General features: G+C 54.3%; 1 protein-coding gene across 1 annotated transcript in view; it reads right to left on the minus strand.

Annotated features, from left to right (window-relative positions):
• Positions 1–375: 375 nt before the first annotated feature.
• RPH3A (rabphilin 3A) overlaps positions 376–20591 on the minus strand; it is a 62344-nt gene continuing 42128 nt past the window's right edge. The window contains exons 9-20 of the mRNA XM_054712608.1: positions 20342–20428; positions 18040–18102; positions 16834–17049; positions 15544–15623; positions 14902–14976; positions 12879–12988; positions 11429–11555; positions 9136–9192; positions 8259–8413; positions 5061–5142; positions 1507–1603; positions 376–506 (exon numbers count right to left, since the gene is read on the minus strand). Coding sequence (XP_054568583.1) covers positions 376–506; positions 1507–1603; positions 5061–5142; positions 8259–8413; positions 9136–9192; positions 11429–11555; positions 12879–12988; positions 14902–14976; positions 15544–15623; positions 16834–17049; positions 18040–18102; positions 20342–20428 — 1280 coding nt within the window. The remainder of the gene's footprint in view (positions 507–1506; positions 1604–5060; positions 5143–8258; positions 8414–9135; positions 9193–11428; positions 11556–12878; positions 12989–14901; positions 14977–15543; positions 15624–16833; positions 17050–18039; positions 18103–20341; positions 20429–20591) is intronic.

Below are 20591 nucleotides of genomic sequence, written 5' to 3' on the forward strand. Positions count from 1 at the left end.
CTGCTCAAGGCCAGGGGGGTAAAACAGTCCTAAAGGACGATGGACGTCTGTCATTACCCAAACCGGGAGGTTGTTAAAGGAACAGCCTCCTTGTAAGGATCTCCCATCCCTGTCCCGACGGCTCCATCCTAGCGGGACTGAACGGAGCGGGCTGCGCTCAGAGCCCGCCTCACGGCCTCGCAGCCTCAGCCTCGCAGCAGCATCGCGGGGGGCGGGGGAAGTCTTTGGCAGCAATGCCCAAGGTGAGGGGGACCCCAAAAAGCAGGTTCAGGGACGGCGGCAGGGGAGGGGCAGGGGCGTACAAGAGAGAGACCAGAGTGCAGTGGGGCAGGCTGGGGAGGACCTGGGCACGGAGCTAGGGAGCCGGGCGCCATCCTAATCGCTGGGCACGTGGTTCTCGTTCTGGAGCTGGTGCCAGCGCTCGATCTTCTTGTCCTTGTTCTTCAGACACTCGTACCAGTGTTTCAAGCGCTCTCCCTTGGCCGAGATGCCCAGCTGGCAGCCCCCTGGGTGACACGGGCAGACAGGGACGGGGTCAGAGTGGAGGGACACAGGGGACTCGCCTTCTGGACCCAACACTGCCGCCAAGCAGTGAGCCCCTCCAGCGCCTGGGCGTCCGTGCCCTGCGGGTGGGCGTTACCGTGTTGTTACCCCTGCCTCTCTGCCCGCGGGCCACCCGCTCACGGACCTGCCGTGGCTCCCCACGGGCGCACCAAGCTGTCTGTCTTTGAAGCCCGGCCACAGATCACTGCGCACCCACAGAAACCGACCTCCCTCTACTCGTGGGAACACATCATCTGTTTCCAAAGAGTTACTTCCATCACCCGCTCATGCTGTGGCCACGCCTTTGCTCACGCTGTGTCCCTGGCCTGGAGTTCCTTCCCCGCTCCATCTTTTTTTAAAAAATGTTTTTATTGATTTTTTTATAGAGAGAGAGCGGGGGAGAGAGGGATAGAACATCAAGAGGAGAGAGAAACATGGATCGGCTGCCTCCTACACGCCCCCTACTGGGGATGGAGCCCACAACCCGGGCATGTGCTCTGACTGGGAATCAAACTGGCGACCTGTTGGTTCATGGGTTTTTGGTCAACCACTGAGCCACACCGGCCAGGCTCCCCATCCATCTTTAGTGACCGTCCTTCCTCAGTATTCGGAGGCCGACTGGGAAAATCAGAGCCTTCACCCTGGACTGGCACATAGATTAAGGAGACATCCCTTGCACCCCATTTTCTGCGGAGCCACAGGCCCCATGCTCTGTGATTTGACTATCCCGCCGGAGGTGATCTGCTCGGCAAAGAACCAATCATGGCCCAATCTTCCCAACTGCGTAAGCTCTCTCATCTAACCGCTTCTCAAATTGGACCCAAGTAGGGACCGTGGTTTCTGACTCAGTGTTTGGGTGATGTGGTGCCAAGAAAGAAGGACTCTCTCCCCCTCCCCCCCGCACCCCGCCCGCAGCCCTGGGAGGACGGAGGCAGGTTTTCCCGGGGAGCTGGGAGCACGCACCGATGTAATCGTTGGACTTGCCGATGTCATAGTCCCAGACCGAGATGTCCAGCGACTTCTTCGCCAGGTCGCTATGTTTGATGTCATAGAAGAACTCCTGGATGCAAGAGAGGAGGGCAGGCGTGAGTGAGAGGGTCCCCCAGCCTTTGGCATCGGGAGCTGAGAGGCCAAGTCCGAGGGGTGCACGGACCAAGGGAGCCCCTTGAAGTAGGCGTTCTGGGAACAAGGGGGCCTCCCTCTCTGAGCCTCTATTCCAGGCCTGGCAATCCCTTTTCTTTCTTCCTTTTAAATCCTCACCCGAGGATACTCTTTTCATTGATTTCCAGATAGAGAGGAAGGGTGGGAGGAGGGGGGGAAGAGAGAGAGAAAAGAGAAAGAGAGAGAGAGAGAGGGGGAGAGGGGGGGAGAGAGAGAGAGAGAGAGAGAGAGAGAGAGAGAGAGATTTATGTGCCTCCCAAATGCGCCCCTACCGGAGCTGCAACCGAGGTACATGCCTTTGACCGGGAATTGAACCCTTTGGTGTGTGGGCCGATGCTCCAACCACTGAGCCAAACCAGCTAGGGTGTGACAATCCCTTTTCAACAAATATTCTGCATAAGAAATCCCTCGAGCCCTGTAATTCTCTTTGCAGTGACTGTTTGGAACGGGAAGGCGGGTGGAGTTTGCTAGAGAGCTGGTCCCGGCCGAGTTTCCCTGGAGGCCGAGGGCCATGGATTCAGGCCTTCCACTCGGGTAGGTCTCCCTGGCCGCCCTCACTTAGAGATTGAAGGTAGCTGAGGGGACTGAGGCTGACGTGAGCAACAGATGCTTATGCTTCCAGTGTTTTTAAAAAAATGAATATGAATAGTCATTCGCATATTACGTTATGTGAAATATTCATGTATTATACTATATGAAATATAATACGAATGTACCATATTGTGGCTTTCTTTTCCCATTTCATAGAACACATGGCAAAACCCAACTTCCCATGCTAGCAGATATTTCTCTGCATCACCATTTAAAAAAGTATGTTTTATTGATTTTTTTTTTAGTGAGAGAGGAAGGGAGAGGGAGAGGGAGAAACATAAATCAGCTGCCTCCTGCACGCCCCCTGCTGGGGATTGTCAGATCACCTGTGGGCGCCTGGGATGATGCTCAACCAACTGAGCCACACCGGCCAGGGAGGCATCACCATTTTAATGGCTCCGTTAATGGCTGTGTGGCTGTACCGTCACCTAACGCCTGATGGTCAAGTAGTTAGGTTGTTTCCAATTTTTCATGATCATTAGTGACACGATGAAAGGCACCCTTGCGGCTAAACCATGCGTACACCCATGAAGACGTACCAGGATATCCCAAGAAGTGTTGTTCTGAGTTTATAAAATTGTAAGATAGAGAACAGTGTATATATACTGCAATACCATTGGTGCCCGCTAAGAATGTCAGCCACACATATATTTGCTGTATCTATACCTATGTCTACACACATATATACATATATGCATCTATCAGTCTATTTATCTATCTATCTAATCTCCTGGAAATAGATAATATCGCTGCCTCAGAGGAAAAGAAGTGGGTTCTAGAGGCTGGAGGAGGAGGGGGTTTTGCTCGGATACCCTCTACGACTTTTGGAATTTTCGAATGTGACTATAGTGCCCGTCCCCCAAATGAATGGAACTTAAATTGAAAAACCTAAGGCTTTTGCAGTGTTTTGACAAACTTCCCCTTGGAAGTGGGACCGCGGGCTTCCTCGCCCAGTGTCTGCCGTTCCCCACACGTGCACGCGCCCCGGGCACCGCATTTCATCACGGTTGTGTGCCAGTTTGTTATCAGATCGGGGGTCCGGTCTTGACGTGTGTTTCCTCTATTGCTAACGAGCTGATGGGCGGTTTGGATTTCTTACTTTGTGACCTGCTCAGATTTCAGGAGAGGGGAGGGCAGGACAGCAGTAGTTGGCCCTTTACTCGAAATTCACGAACCAGAGTCAGGAAACCAGGGGGCCGGCTGACCGAGGGGACTGGGGACAGGACGGGCTGCACTCACGGGCCAGTGACTGCTCTGACTCTGTTTCCCCAGAACACTCCCCAGGCATGCGCTGATGGCACATGTTTTTAAAAAATGAAATGACAGCCCTAACCGGTTTGGCTCAGTGGATAGAGCGTCGGCCTGCGGACTGAAAGGGTCCCAGGTTCGATTCCAGTCCAAGGGCATGTACCTTGGTTGCGGGCACATCCCCAGTGGGGGGTGTGCAGGAGGCAGCTGATCGATGTTTCTCTCCCATCGATGTTTCTAGCTCTCTATCCCTCTCCCTTCCTCTCTGTGGAAAATCAATAAAAATATATTAAAAATGAAATGACAGCCCTAACCGGTTTGGCTCAGCAGATAGAGCGTCGGCCTGCGGACTCAAGGATCCCAGGTTCGATTCTGGTCAAGGGCATGTACCTTGGTTGCGGGCACATCCCCAGTCGGGGGTGTGCAGGAGGCAGCTGATTGATGTTTCTCTCTCATCGATGTTTCTAACTCTCTATCCCTCTCCCTTCCTCTCTGTAAAAAATCAGTAAAATATATTTTTTTAAAAATGAAATGACACCACACACTGTGTGGTAGCTTTCCTTTCCCACTGTGCAACATTTGGTGACTGGCCCAACATCAGATCATTCTAGTCCTCAGATATTTCTGGACCCCTAGTGTCTGACACGCTTGTCAACTGATCAGTGAAACCCGGAGGGACAGCATTAGACAGAGGGGTGCATAAAGCCTGGGAGCACAGAGGAAGCATACCTCTGGGGGTTCACACACGGAGTCTTGAGGGATGACTAGGAGCTCGCCAGAGAGGGAAGGAGGGAGAGGGAAGTCTGGGAAGAGGGAACGGCAGATGCAAAAGGCTGAGGGGTGTGCCAGGGACCTGCACGGAATTTAGTGACTTGAGGGGGGCGGGTTGTGTGACAGGGCAGGGGTGGGCTGTGAGTTTGAAAGGGCTTGACTGTCGTGCTAAGAAGTTAGGGAGTCACTGGTGGGTTATTTAAGTGAGGGGGTGACACATTCAGATTTGTGTTTTACAAAGCTTATGTGGAGGTGACGCAGGAGTCTACTGCAATAGTCCAAGCGTGACATGCCAGGGTCGAAGGCAAGGCAGCAGCAGTGAGAACACGGAGGAAGGAGCCATTCACCGAGTATCTGAACAGCGGCTTGGTGCACTGGGTGGACGTGGGGAGGAAGGGAGAGGGCACCGCCAGCTGGGTGGATGGTAACGGGCATCACTGCTCTCATGTATCTCCTCAGGTTTCAGTATTACAGCCTGTTAGAATTGGTGACGTTACTGGAGGTGATTTCATTCAATCTCTCTTAAACTCAACTTCCTGCCTATGACATGCCTAATCTATAGGTTTTTGTCTCAGGCTTGATTCCTTCCAGGGACAAGAAACCCATGACCTCTCCCTGAGATAATTCATGCTGGTTTATGAGAGAAAGTACGTTCTTGATGAGCCTGATAGCATTCTGGCAGGGAGTTTGTTCGACTCTCACACAGTTAGCATTCCACAGCATGACAAAGACTGGGGCAGCCTTACCTCATTAAATTCAGGATTCAAGGTTTTCCTCTTAATTTGAGTCTTGTGTTTGGCCTTCTTTCCCATGTCTGGTTTCAGCCAGCTGAGAGGAGACACGAGAGGCTGTTAGGAGTGAAGTTCAAAGAGTAAGAACAGCCCCTTGATGACCCCAAAGGCTCCTTCCGGTGTCAGGGGGATAACCGATGAACGAACGAGACAGTCAGTCAGCATTAACGATGACCGGTGTGCGTCAGAGTCTCTGCTTGACGTCAGGCACTGCACTAAGCACCTGAGGTGCACGTACCCCTCCACAAACCCTGGACGGCAGAACCACAACCACCCATTTTACCTACAAGGAAACTCAGGGTCCAGAGAAGGTGGGACAGGTGCCTCCGGTCACACAGCAGGGACTGAGCCCAGCTGTTGCCTCTGGAGTCTGTGCTCTTAGCCAGGACTTGCTCTCAAAGGATCAAACTGAGACCCTGATGCTGTGCCCGGCATTTTACCATCCAGCACCCCCAGGTTGGTGCCAACTCCAGGGGAGAGGCCCTGTGTGTAGACAAAAGGAATAAGCTGCAAATCTAATCACTGTCGCTCCTCTGCTCAGAACTCTTGAATGGCTTCCCTTTGTCCGAGGCGTCAAGTTCAAAATCTTGGATGTGGCCCTCAGAGCCTGCGAGGTTGGGCCCCTGCTCCAGCCCAGCCAAATCTTACCCATGCTCTTCACCCCACTTCCCACTCACTCCTTCCTACCCCAGGACCTTTGCACATACTGTTTCCTCTGTTTGGAAGGCTCTTCCCTAGTGTAGACACAATGCCTGGCACATAGTAAGTACGCAATCAATAGTTTCTGGGGAAATAAATAAAATGGGCTAAAAACTCCAAGGAGTGGTGACAGTTGGGTTCTTATTCAAGCTCTCACTAACTGTGCAACTTTGAACCTGAGCGTCACGTCAACGTGCCTCCGTTTCCCAGTCACTAGAGAGGGCACACATTTCTTTCTCCTTTACCAAACTGTTTTTTGAGGATCCTTTTCAAGAGGAGAAACAAATGGGGAATTGAAAGGTACCCAATGCTGGACAAAAACAAGGGGTGATTCTGACTCTCGAAATCGTTATTTGATCCTAAACGGATTCCCGGTCTCCTGTTTTCCTTTCCACGACAGCCGCCAGGTCAGCTGTTTCACTGGGGACGCAGCGATTCTACTCCTTCTGGTGGGACTGGGTGGGTGGGAGAAGGGCCGGTGGGGAGAATTATTTAAGAAAACCAACTTGCCCGTGGCTGGGATTTAATGGCGAGCAGGACAGCAGCCCAGGAGTTAACTTTACCGGACCATACGAAAAAAATAAAACCAAATTACTCCTGGAGATCAAATTCATTCCTGCCACGTGTGTTCTTTTGTTAACTAAATCCTCATTCAAAGGAAATCTGAAGCAAAGCCCACGCTGGCCTGGTTTCTCACCAAGGGCTTAAGGGAAGTGTCCCTTTCTGTGCTCAGAGGCAGTGGGGTCAGCAGTGCCTCCCAGGCTCGAGAGAACATGAATAAATATCCGCTGCCTTGAGTAAGAACATCGATGGTAGTTCTTTAGAACCATAACAACAGGCTTTTATTGAGCACGTACCATACACCAGACCCCACATATGCACCTCTTGGGTCCCCAGCTGCGGGGGGCGGAACTGCCTGACAAGCTGCTGGGCTCTGATTCCCCACTTTGTTCTCACGTGGCCATGCTCCCCGTGGCTGCTCTCAGCCACAGCCTGAGCCGGCAGGGACGCGAGGCTGCCCTGTTTCTGAGAGATGCAGGGTTCCTCTGAAGGGCGACTTTGTGCTTCTGGATTCCTCATCACCCTGGCTGAAACTTCCTCAGAACGGCACTGCAGTCTGAGACCTCCTAACTCCCCGTCCTCCCCGCTCTCTCCCCACCGGGAGCAGTCTGCACCAAGGCCCGCTGTCTCCACAGCCCTCCTCCAGCTCCCTCTCAGTTCCCCTTCACATGTGTTCTCCCCAGTAAATCTCATGCACATTTCATCCTATCTTGGCTCCTGCTTCTAGGACAATAGGACCTAATGCACACTATCCTTCTTCCCATTTTACAGATGAGGACACTGAGGCCCAGAGATGTCAAGGCATGAGCCCACGGTCACACCGTTAGAGACTACTGAAGACTATTGGACCTGGGATTCCAACTCAGGCAGTCGAGATCCAGAGCCCAGGCTCTCAGCCACATCCAGGCAAATACGCACTTTGCCACCATGAGACAAGGCAGAGTTCTATTTGAATAGCCTTTGTGCCAAGGCCATGGCCCCAGCTGACAACCAGATGTGGTGGGGACACTGTGGCAGGCCCACTCTGTAGGGGTGGGGCCAGGGAGGGAAGGTGACATGGGGCCTAAGGACTCCCCGACGGCCTTGCTGAACTTGTGTCTAGGAAGCTTCTGCTCATCCCTCCTCACCAAGGTCAGACTCGGGGCTCCCTAACAGCTCTCCATGTACCCCAACTCTCCCTGCCTCCCCTCACACAGCATTTCCTTTCATAAAATCCTCATCTGTGTAATCCCACTGTGGCATTTTCTCAGAGGATCCTGACTAACAGATGACAAAGTCTCTTTTTTCCCCCACGAGTGAGATCACGGGAATCACCCCACAGTCTAAGGTCTTTTATTTGAGCGTTGCCAGATTGAATCTGGAAAAGGCCAGATTGCTTATCTGATCCTGGGGCTCTGGAGGTGTGAGTTGCTCGTTCTGGGGGGCTACAAATGGGGTGACGGTGACCTTGCCACAGGAGGGGACAGTCACAAACTTCTCATAGGAGCGAGTGACGCACCGTGTGACTGCGTGGGACTCCAGCCTCACACTTTAACCCAGGCGTCCTCAAACTACGGCCCGCGGGCCACATGTGGGTGTTTTTGCCGTTTTGTTTTTTTACTTCAAAATAAGATATGTGCAGTGTGCATAGGAATTTGTTCATAGTTTTTTTTAAACTATAGTCCGGCCCTCCAACGGTCTGCGGGACAGTGAACTGGCCCCCTGTTTAAAAAGCTTGAGGACCCCTGCTTTAGCCAGTTCTGGTCCTCTGTCTCGCTGTGTGACCTTGGGCAGGCTCGTTTCCCTCTCTGGGCCTCAACGTACAATGGTCTTGGGGAAGCTCTCTGGTTCCCCATTTGCAAGGATCTAGAGCCCGCTCTGGGGCCCGCTCACAGTCCCAAGGCTTTGACTCACAGTTTGACGAATGGGTCTGAGTAGCCATTGGCATCCATGGCGGCCAGGTGCACGCAACGTATGATGCCCACGATGAGGCCTCCCTGCTGAGTGCTGTACATGAGGGACACCAGGATCTTGCCGCGCTCCTCTATGTCGCCAATGCGCTCCACCTGCTGCAATAGGAGAAGAGGGCGCGTGAGCCCCGGAGGGGACCGGGCCAGGCACCCAGATGGGAGCATTAGGGGCGGGCTCTGGGCAGTGAGAGAAGCTGGGCCAGCGCCAGTGCCGTCAGCACCATGGACAGCGGACCCCAGCCTCCAGGGAGGGGCGAATGCGGAAGGCCAAGGGGACAGCCCCGGGGACTGGTCTGGGCACAGGTCCGTGGTTTTACTTCAACCGAGACACGGGCTAAGCCCTGACTCTGGTCATGGGTAGAATTTGATGCTGGTCAGCGACTGCCCTGACTCTGACCCAGGACTGAGCCTTGACCCTGGCCTGGCCTGATCCCTGACTCCGAGTTCAGACTCCCCTGATAGAACCCGTCTTCTCACAAATGTGGTCCCTGGGGTTGCACAGAGACCTAGCCTGAGGGCATGGCACCCAGAGCTCAAAGAGCCTCCGTCCCTCCCCACGGAGGGAGGCGGCATGGCTCCCGTCCTGCAGAAGCACCGCAGGGCCTCTGCCAACGAGGTCGGGGAACTCAAGGGTGTCCCTGGGGGGAGAGGATGGGGCTTCCCCGACCTCGAGCACCCACCTGGTCTCATGTCCTAACACTGTGGGCAAGGCAGTTCTCACGTGAACCAACAGGCAGGTGGGTTTGGGAGAAAGGTGGGGCCAGAGGGGAAGAAGAGGGAGGGGTCCCCGACTGGGGCATCAACATCCACTCAGTGCTCACCTCCTCCTCATAGAGGGCCATGCCTCGGGCGGACCCAGTGGTCCCCGCTCGCTTCATCTGAGAAGGAAACAGAAAGGAAATGTCACATCGTCTGTGGGGCTCATCTCCCTACACAGAAAGGACCAGATGCCCCTTCCCCTCCATTAGCATCAGAGCCAGGAGGACAGGTTTTCTGAGCATCCAGCTCTCTCCCTTTCAGCTACAGTTTGCATAACACGGACCACTGACAGACGGTGCTAGTGCCTGTATGCAGGCTGTACTCATAGCCCCACTTTACAGAGGAGGACACGGTGGTTACAGAGGAGGACACAGTGGTTACAGAGGAGGACACGGTGGTTACAGAGGAGGACACAGTGGTTACAGAGGAGGACACAGTGGTTACAGAGGAGGACACGGTGGTTACAGAGGAGGACACGGTGGTTACAGAGGAGGACACAGTGGTTACAGAGGAGGACACGGTGGGTAAGCCACGTGCCCCAGGCCTCACAGCCAAGAAGCGGCAGAGCGCCCCGTGCCTAAAACCGACAGGATCTGATCTGCTCGGTGGCCGTGGCACAGGGGTCCTGGGGTCGGGCCACCAGGTGCTTCTTCCCCTGCGGCTCCTAAGGTCCTTTTGGGGGGACTCCAAGGCTCTAGGGAACACAGTGTGAAAACAGCTGGCTAAAGACAACCTCCCCACTTTACAGATGAGGAAAACTGAGGTCCAGGGGGAGGAAGGCACAGCACTGATGTGGCCCCTGCCCTGGGTGGGGCTACGGGGAAAGCTGGTGGTGGGGGAACGAAGGGCGCAGAGCGAAAGAGGATGACCCAGCGGAGGTCTGTGGCCACCGCGGCCTCCGTCGGCCCTGCCAGCCCCAAGCCACCAGGGCCGGCTGCGTCCATCACAGCAAGACGGGCAGCCTGGCCACTGTCCTGGCCACCTGGACGCACTGAGTGCAGGAAGGAAGCGGAAGCCTGAAGAGCCCGCTGTGACTGGGCCGGGCCCAGAGGAAACGCTCCCCTCCCGGGCTGTCCTCTGAGTTTTATTCGGAGCCTGGCATTCGGTGTACATTCCTCCTTGTGATTTTCCTTGTTGCGTCTTGTTCCTTCGCCTGCGCCACACACACACACACACACACACACACACACACACACACACACACACACACGGCGTGGCACACGGATATTCCGTGCTCGGGCCAGCCCTCTGGTGGGAGGTTGCTATAGGATCCCCCTCCGTCTGCCTCGGCTTCACCGCAGGCAGCTGGCCCTCTGCCGGGGGCTGGCGCGCTGGCAGCTGCGGGAGACCTGGGCTCCGGCTGCCGGGGAACACAGCCACGGGTTCACGGTGTGACCTCGGCAACGCACTCCCCTCTCTGGGCCCGGGGTGGCCCGCGCGTCGGAAAGGGCGGGTCGGATTATGTCTGAACGTGCAGACGGCTGGTCCCACCCTGCCTCACCAGGTCGGGATCTGAGTTTGTGAGGCTCTGGTGTTAAATCTCCAGTTGGTTCTGAGCCGTGGCCCCACTGGAGAACCTCAAGTTGGTTTTTGTTCCTTCTCAAGAGGCCAGAAGCACGTCTAACAAGAAAGCCCTCAAGCTTTACGAGTACTCTCACGTGAATCCTCAAAGGCCCCGAGGAGACGGATCCTCTGATAACATCCCGTTTTACAGATGAGAAAGCAGGGCCCAGGGAGGTGGAGTAAGTTGGCCCAGTTTGTGACAAGGGGCAGAGCCAGGATTCCAACCCAGGGCCTCTGGGTCCAGAGTCTGTGCTCTCAAGCACTGAGCTATCCCGCCCCCTGCTCATCTGCATGGGGCTTTCTGCCTTCATGAGTGACAGGTGGGCCAGGCAGTATTACTCCTGTAAGGACAACAGGTAACCACTTACGAGTGCTCACTATGTAATAGGTTCTGTTCTGATGGTGTCTTTCACGCAAACCTCCCACGAGGCAGGTACTGTTATCATGCCCACGGACAGACAAGGGAAGCTGAGGCTCAGAGCAGCTCAGACCCTTGGCCGAGCCCAGGGAGCAGGGGAGAGTAGCAGACCTGGGCTTTGAACCCAGGCCGGCCACACGGCCTCACCACTCCGCCCGCCCCGGGGTCACCACAGAGGACTCTGGCGGTCAGGGAGGTGATGCTAACAGCGGGCTGGGAAGAGGCAGAGCCAGGACCCCACGCGGAGGCTCTGACCTGAAATCTTCACCCCCTCTCAGCAGCTGTCCTGTCCGGCACCCTGCGGGCCCAGAGGGAGGCAGCACCCCCAGAACTCTCCCCCGCCCCCCATCGCCCCCTCAGGGGGAGGCACTCACCGGGATCACGCGCTCTAGACAGATGTTGAAGTTCTTTCTTTGGTTGGACTTCAGCTTCTTGAGTGAGAATCTGGTCTCGCCGATAAACTCGTTATGGCCAAATTTGTCCTCATCACAGACAGAGATCCTGCGATCCCCAAAAAGGGTGGGGGGAGAAAAAGAGCATATCGTGAGCTCTTACTCCGTGCCGAGAGCTGTGATGGATGCTGGCAACGAAGGTGTAATGTGCATAGCAGCGCTTTATTTCCTATTTGTGGAGCGCTAGGCCAGGCGTGTGTTTGTGTTTTAAAGACTGAGTACTAGGCCCTGGCCAGGTGGCTCAGTTGGTTGGAGCGTCATCCCGTACACCAAAAGGTTGTGGGTTTGATCCCTGGTTGGGGCCTGTATGGTAGGCAACTGATCAATGTTTCTCTCTCTCTCTCTCTCTCTCTCTCTCTCTCTCAAATCAATAAGAACATATCCTTGGGTGAAGATTTTTTAAAAAGACTGAGTACTGGGTTCATGGATGTTTGTTCTATTATAATCTACAGTTTTATGTATATTTGTAACATTTATTAATGAAAACATTTTTAAAAATCTGTGATCAATCCATTCTGTGGAAAACCCTGAAGCAGTTAAAATGACATAGATCTAAATGTTCCTCACGGCTATGACTCTAAGACAGGTCGTTAAGAGAAAAGGAAGGTTCCAGATACACAGCATGAAACTGTCCAAGCTGCCAGCACTGATCTGAGAAAGCACGTGCTCACGGAGGGAGGAAGCAGACTCCGGCGGCGGGCGGGGACTAACGTAACAGGGAGTTCCTTCCTCTATCATATTCCACAGGAAGAACGTATTCCCGCATCACTAATGTAAATTAAAACGCAACGCGGGACAACATGGTAGAAGAGAAGATGGATCAACATGTGCTTAAAACAGCCTGATTAAGAGGACGGTCCATTTTTAAAAGTATGTTTTCACTGGTTTTTTGAGAGAGAGAGAAAGGGAGAGGGAGAGAGAAGGAGAAACATTAATGAGAGAGACTCATGGTCGGCTGCCTCCTGCACACCCCCTCCTGGGGATGGAGCCCACAACCCGGGCATGTGTCCTGACTGGGAATCAAACTGGCAACTTCTTGGTTCCTGGGTCGATGCTCAGTTGCAGAGCTACACTGGCTGGGCATGATGGTCTATTTTTTAAAGCACTCAATTTCATAAGAAACTTCTGCACGCACGCACACGCGCGCACGCACACACACACACACACACACACACACCCCAGATGCCCAGACACCAAGATGTTAAGAGTTTCACTTATCTGTCTTTTTAGACGTTTCTACCGGAAATACAGATGGTTTTGTAGAAGTGAAAAAAGAAAGACACTACGCAGAGAGGTTGTAACGTGTGGCCCCACAAGGACCGCACACGTGCCAGTCGCCAGCCTCGGCCCCCTCTGGCCCACCGGCAGGTACCTGAGGGTCTTCCGCTGCATGTCCTCGTCCGTGATGCCGTGGTAGACGAGGGTCTCGTTCCAGATGGGGTTCCGGGTGTTCCGCAGGGTTTTTGTCCGGAGCTTGTTGGACTAGAGCCCGGAGACAGACAGACAGACACCAGCCTCAGCGGGGAGCCAGCCCTGCAGCCACACCCTTGGGGCTGATTTGGGGTGGGGGTAGGCGGAGTGATTTAGGAGACACGCCCTTTAGGAGTGTCCAGGGGCTCAGGGGCTCCCAAAGGCACATCTCAGGGAGTGGGGGGCATGTTCAGGGTGATGTCTGCAGCCATCAACAGGGCTGGACGCTGAGCCACCCTCCCCCCACGCAGCAGGCTCTCTCTTCGAACTTCCCGTTGAGATGAAAAAGCGGAGCCATGGCGGTGGTGTTCAGTGGTTAGAGTGTGGGCAGGTTCGATATCAGTCAGGGCACGTACCTGGATTGTGGGGTCTCTCCCCGGCCCCAGTCAGGGCACATGCGCGAGGCAACCAATTGATGTGTCTCTCTCACATTGATGTTTCTCTCTCTCTCTCTTTCCCTCCTCCTCCCTCCCTTTCACTCTCTCTCTCTGAAAGAGCAATGGAAAAATATATCCTAGGTGAGGATTTTAAAAAAAGAAAGAAAGAGCCCTAGCCGGTTTGGCTCAGTGGATAGATTGTCAGCCTGCAGACCGAAGGGTCCTGGGTTCGATTCCAGTCAAGGGCACGTACCTCAGTTGCAGGCTCCTCTGCGGCCCCAGGCCCTAGCCGGGGCTCGCGCAGGAGGCAACCAATCAATGTGTTTCTCTCACATCAATATTTCTCTCTGTCTTTCCCCCTCTCTTCCACTCTCTCTAAAAATCAATGGAAAAATATCCTCGGGTGAGGATTAAAAAAATAAATAAATAAATAAGGAAGAAAGAAAGCGGAGACATTTTCCTTTGAGAAAAATATCATTTATAGGTCAGGGAGGCAGAAATAAGAGTCACCCACTCCTAGGCAGCGAAGGAACAATTTCTGGGGATACTGGGAGGATACCATAGGGTTCCCCAAATAGCATCCTTCATGCCGGAAATACGTTAGGGGGCGGGGAGAGGGGGGGAAGAGACAGAGTTTTTCACTTTGAGAGAGAAGGCTAGAAATGTCCTAAACCCAGAAGAGGTGGCCTGGTGAGAATCTAATTCGGACTGGCACGATTCACTGGATTCTTTGGCAAAGCAAGTTGGGATTTAGGAGTGAGCTAAGGAGAAGCAAATGTCACTGGGGAGTTAGAAGTGGCCGAACACTTCACAGTCTGGCCATGGCCAAAGGAGAGATTGCTGTTCCTTGATCTAAACAAAGAAAAAGATAAAGTGTGTGTGTGTGTGTGTGTGTGTGTGTGTACGTGTGTGTGTCCTCTTTTGTCTTAAGGGGCATGTAATACTTGCAGAGATTTTTAACGTGCAGTTTGCTGAGATCATGCAACCAAGTGCAGGGTCACCCTTGTATTTAGTGCATCCACATCAAATGGACAAAGCAAACCCCTCTGAGTGGGTCGAACCCCACGTCTCCTCCCCAGAGCAAAGTGATGACCAGGGAGCTGCAAGGGGGGAGGGGGCACATTTCTCTCGGTAACAGCATTATCTCAGGCGCTCGGCCCTGAAATCCAAAGAGAGGGATTCCTTTCTCCTGAGAGATGCGGAGGGTTTGGTTGGGGCATAAAATGGGAGGGGGAGGGGGTCTGTGGTCAGCACTGGGGAGCCATGGGAGGTGTGTGAGCAGGTGAGGGCATCCTGGGGGCATCTGCTTCTGCCCTGGCCTTTGGAAGCTCCCGGATTTCAGGTTTCTGGGTTGGAGAAACGGGCAGAGCCCCTGCCCCCTGAGGGAGAATGACTCCTGGCCCACCTCTCACCCCTTGCGAGGACTTGGCCACACAGGGAGGAGGGGGTTTGGGGGCAGGTGGGCTATTTTAGGCTCTGGGCTGGGAACCTGTGGTGCCTGCCAGGGCCCATGTTCCTGGCTTGCGAGAGGCCCAGGCCATATGGTACCTTGCTGGCTCCCGGCAGGAGGTGCAGCTTAACATAAGGATCGGCCAAGCCGTTGGAGTCCATGGGCTTCAGTCCCTGCAAGAGAAAAGGCAGTGGTGCGAGGGGTCTTAGGGGGGCCGGCCACTCTGTCCTGCCCATCTGTCCACCCCATGTGCTTCCTCTTGCGAAGAGAGAGAAGGAAGAGAAGCCCGGCATCAGGCAGACGGGGTTCCAAGCCCGGTCACGTCACTTCCTGGCTGTGTGTCCTCAGGCAAGTTTCTTAACCTGTCTGAGCCGCATGTTCCTCGCAGGTCAAATGGGACGAGAACAATCCTGCTTCGTGGAGGGGTGAGACGTACGCACGATTTCGCCTGTAAAGGGCCTGGCACGTGGTGAGTGCTCCATCGAGGCTGGATTGTCACTCGTCCCCTCCAGCGATCTGGGCTCTGCCCTTGTAGCCCAGCTGCCTCTGTTCCTGGGAGGCGGCTGCAGTTACATGGCCCTCTGGGACCATCTCCGGAGAAAGTTCTCTCTTTCTGCCCTTTTCTCTTCACTGTCACTGCCACAGATAGACCGGGCAGGAGCCTGGTGACCTGTGTCCTCCCCAAGTCCCCCGGAGAAGCCAGAGAAGCCCGTGTGGTCCCAGCGGGGCCCCTCACCCACCTTGGCCTTGATGATGGTGCAGTGCAGGGAGCTGTTCTCCTGGTCGTAGAGAAGGCTGAACTCCAGGGCACCCAGGGTGGCTGGAGCGGGCAGAGGCAGGAACCAAGAGAACATTCATTCAGTCATTCGACAAACATTTCCCGAGCGCTGACTAGGTGCCCTGTCTGGGCTAAGCATCGAGCCTACAGAGAGAGGAAGCCGCAGCCCCCAAGGCCCCCGGGAGACCACGGATGGGGAGGGGACAGCTGGCCTTTCACCGGCTCTGGCCTCTGCTGTGGGGCAGCGGTGAGATGGGCCGGCAGGCCCTCCACTCACTGGCCAGGAGAGCTTGGCCAAGTCCCTGAGCCGCCGGAGCCTCCGTCTCCCTACCCGTGAAACAGGAGCAGCAAAAACAACTCTTCCCAGGCCTCGGGGGAAGATCCCAGGAGCACGTGCCGAGAACCCACTTGGAAAAGCGCCCGGCACGAAACAGGCGCTCAACAAGTGCTATTACCTCCGGCGTGCGCATTACGTGATCCCCGTTCCTCGTGTGTGTTTAGCACTAAAATGATAGTGATTTCCAGCTTACCGAGCACTTTCCCAGGGGGTGCCTCAGTTTACCCTCCCCGGTCCCGCCTAGGAGGCAGCATTCTGCTTCTCGTTTTACAACGAGAAGGGGTGACATCGTGGGCCGAAGCCATGCCACCGCTCACAGCCCTCGGTCCACTTCATCGAAGAGGGCCCAATCTTTCCGCCTGACCGCGAGCTCTCGGGACACGGGTGTGTGTCCCTAGGGCTTGGGTCTCAGTGGGAGGGGCATAGAGCAGGCACTTCACACATCCCTGACTGCATGGATGCAAAAAGAAACATCCAGAAAATTTTAAAATGGTTTTAAAAAATTGCTCTTTGAAGACACACATTAGAGAGTTTTGGAACTACTAACACGCGCAGGTAGGTACACCTAGGAGTGGATGCTGGTCACGTGATAATTCCATGGTCTACTTGGTGAGGAGCCGCCAAACTGGACAAAGCGAATATCGCCGAATTGCACTCTTTACAATGCGTTACACGGTGACTCTGATGTTACAGGTATTTTACCACAATAAGGAAATAGCACCTATATTTTAAGTAAGCTGATGTCACAGTGATACAAGCTTGTGTCTTTATAACTCGGTTAATGCACTGATCATGGTTGGCATGTTGTGGAGCTGGGAGGGTGTCTATGGCCACCCCTGGAGCCATCCCGTTTCCCTGGGGGGGGGACCCTGAAGGGGATTTTTCCCAGACACCCCTCCCCTAAGTGCCACATACTCCCTTCATCCGAATCGTAGCTGTTGGCTTCTTCCTCGTCCTCCTCCGGGGGTGGGGGCTGGCGGGCAGGGGTCGCGACAGGCTGGGGGGCGGCAGCGGACACTTGGGAATAAGGGCCTGGTGGGTGGCCCGCTCGGTCCTCCCTGGCTCCGACTCCCAATCGCTCCTCCCAGGGTGGGATGGAGGCCCCTGGATAGCAGTCACTGGGGGCCACGTCTGCAGGGGAGACGGAGAGAGGGCAGGAAAGAGGCAGCTGAGTCCCTGTGTTCCAATGACAGCAGCAACAACTGCTACAGCATGAGCGCGAGTGAGGAGCACCGACTGTATGCCAGGTGCACCGGACTCGCCCACAGCCCTGCCACACAGAATTATCGCCTCCAGTTGACAGGGTGGCCACATGGTGCCGTTCACTGGTTCTCAGAACGCTGTCTTTGCCAAAACCACCGAGGGGAGCTTGCAAAATGCAGGTTCCTGGGCCCCACGCAGAATCAGTAGCCCATGTAGTGGGGCCTTGAAGTCCAAGTTTTATAACAAGTCCCACGAGCTTAATCAGATTCAGGCAAAACAGACCTCAAAGGGGGACTGATCAGTGGTGTGGGCTCTGACGCTAGATAGCCTGGGCTTGCACCTCTGCGGTGTGGTATAGGGCAAATTACTTAATGTCTCTGAGCCTCAGTTTTCTCATCTGTAAAATGGGAATTATCACACCGGAAGTCACTCAAACCGTAGTAGCTATTATTTAAAAAATTATTGAATACATATACAAAATCGTGCCTGGTGCATCAGGAAGCAATGATTACGCTGTAGCCACAGCGATGAGTGTGATGTTGACCAGGCATATATGTCATATGTAATAGTCACTGTCGCTTAGCATGGTCTTAAACATTCCAGGCCACGTGCTAAGGTTTTACATGTATTAGTCTGTTTCATCCTCACAACAGTCACAGAAGTAGGTCCTAGTAATATTCCCATTTTCGAAATAAGGAAACCGAGGCTCAGGGAAGTTAAGTAACTTGCCCCGGGTCACACAGCTGGGATGTGAAGGATCAGGGATTTGAATCCAGGCAGGGTGTGCTCTCCATCACTCTAAGTGTGGTTGAGGTCTCGGGGGGTAGGCTGGGCCAAGATCAGGCACCCCCTGCTCTCTGTGGAGAAGTGGGAGAGAGGTGGTCACTCGAGCAGGCATGGGGAGCAGCGAGCACTTGCCTGGTCTCTGGTCAGAAAAGCGTCCTGCTGGCCCAGGGCTGGGCCTGCTGCCTCCTGGGGGCCCTGCGTGGAGAGAAGAGAGGAGAGATAGAGCAGAGAAGGTGGCATCATTTTAGTGTCCGCCCCCTGTCCCCCCCGTTTCCTGGGCATGGACACAGGCCAGGGGTAACAGTCATGTGCAGAGGTACCTGGGGCTGCAGGAACAGTCCCATGGAGGATTCTGGAGTCAGGAAGGCCTGGGTTCAAGCCCCAATGTTTCCTTCCTGAGCCTCAGCTTTCTCCTCTCTGAAATGGGCTAATAATGCCTGCTCTTCACGTTTCACTGGCTTTGAGGCTGATAAAGGAATGGAGTGAGAATTGTGTGCGAGGTGATGGGCAAGTTTACACTTTGAATCCATCAATGCTGTGGGGTCATTAGTGACCCAGTGGATTCTTCACGATGTCAGGGATGGAATAGCAGTCAACACCACCATGAGAGCCCCCAGGCTGCCTTTTCCTTTCAACTTGACCCCCCGGGGAAGTCTCATTGGAGTGCGCCTCTGGCTTCAGCACCTCTCTAAACTTGGTGGGTTTCCCCTTTGAACAAGAGCGAACAGGCCCCAGGCTCAGAACCTCCTCAGGCCAGAGGCACGAGAATTTCGTTGCCTTGTTTAATTTTCATTACATTCATTTAGATCATTATCCTCTGCCGTGGGTTTGACTGTGTTCCCGAAACGATCTTCAAGCCCTGATCCCCCAGCACCTGTGAGTGTGACCTCAGGTGGAAAGAGGGTCTTTGCAGATGGTCAAGTTCAGATGAGGTCATTGGGGCAGGTCTTAATCTATAGGACTGTGTCTTTATCAAAAGGAGAGGTTTGGCCCGGCCGGCGTGGCTCCAGTGGTTGAGCATCCACCATGAACCAGGAGGTCACAGCTTGATTCCCTGTCAGGGCACATGCCCGGGTTACGGGTTTGATTTCCAGTAGGGGGCGTGCAGGAGGCAGCCGATCCATGATTCTCTCATTCATGTTCCTCTCTCTCTCTCCCTCCTTCCCTTCCTCTTTGAAATCAATAATATATATACACTGAGTGGCCAGATTATTATGATCTCTGAATGCATAATAATCTGGCCACTCAGTGTGTGTGTGTGTGTGTGTGTGTGTGTGTGTGTGTGTATATATATATATATATATATATATATGTGTGTGTGTGTGTGTGTGTATACACACACACACACACACACATATGAGGCCCAGTGCATGAATTCGTGCATTCTGGGTGGGGTCCGGCCAGCCTGGCCAGGTGGAGGGGACATGGGCAGTTGGCTGGCCTGCCTGCTGGTCGAACTCCTGGTTGAGGGGACAATTTGCATATTAGCCTTTTATTATATAGGATATACACTGAGTGGCCAGATTATTATGCATTCAGAGATCATAATAATCTGGCCACTCAGTGTATATAAAAGAGAAGTTTGGACAGAGAGAGAGAGACATCCTTAGAAGGAAGATGATGGGAGACACAGGGAGGGCGTCATTTAGAAGCCGAGGAATGCCCGAGGCCCCAGGGGCTAAGAGGAACGAAACAGATCCTCCCTCACAGCCTCAGGAGGAGTCCGCCCTGCCGACACCTTGACCTCAGACCTCCGGCCTCCAGACCTGGGAGACCACCCGTTTCTGTTATTCTACACCACCCGGTGTGTGGTGCTCTCACACGCCCTCTCTATAGTACGGAGCACTGGTTCCCGTTGATGCCATTTTCATAGGTTTCTTTTAAGCTAACAAAACCCGCACCGCCCCAATTAGACATCATTTCCTTTGTCGTTCACAAGCCATATGTGCTCAGATTTCCCCACGTTACTAATCTCGTTGCTCACCATTTCTTCCTGAATCTCACACAACCCTTCTGGGGACATGTGTCATTTTATTACAGCCCCGTGGCCTTACATTCCCCTTGAGAGAGTTTGTGGTAGCGGGCCCTCAGCCAGGCTTGCGAAGCGTGTCCGTTTGAAGAAAGATCAGGAACGTAAGAGGGCAGGTGGTAGGTGCATGTGGTGAAAACTGTGCCAGTGGAGCCACCGTCGCTGAAGGCGGGCAATGCTGAGAATGAAGTGCTGTCCCTTCTTGCATTCAGCTGGTTACGCTGCCCGCTTGTGCCCCGCCCGGCTCCCCAGCCCGAGGATTACTCTAAGGGTCTTAGAAGAGCTTAGGATTCGGCGGTGGCTGCAGCTTTGCAGAGAGCCGGGGCTCTGCCAGCAAGGATGGGGGGAATTGGGGTCACCGCTGACTGACATGACAGCCGGGGTGGCTGGGCGGGCGGCAAGTACCTGGCTGCCCAGGCTGAGGAGGTGCCTGGCTCGGCGTCGAGGCTGGGGCGGGTCTGGAGGCCTGGACTGAGTTGGCCCGTCTCAAGCCTGCGGGAGAAAGGAAGGAAGCAGCCGTCACGGTGCACGCACACACAGTGGAAGCAGAAATAAGCTGGCACTGGGCAGCCGGCATAAAGCAAGGCCTTCTGGATCTGAACGCGGCCCCCCAACACCCTCAGCTCCTTCGGACCTCCCTGCCTCTTAGTGGGTT

This window comes from Eptesicus fuscus, chromosome 23 (assembly GCF_027574615.1).
Source record: "Eptesicus fuscus isolate TK198812 chromosome 23, DD_ASM_mEF_20220401, whole genome shotgun sequence".
NCBI classification, from domain to species: Eukaryota; Metazoa; Chordata; class Mammalia; order Chiroptera; family Vespertilionidae; genus Eptesicus; species Eptesicus fuscus.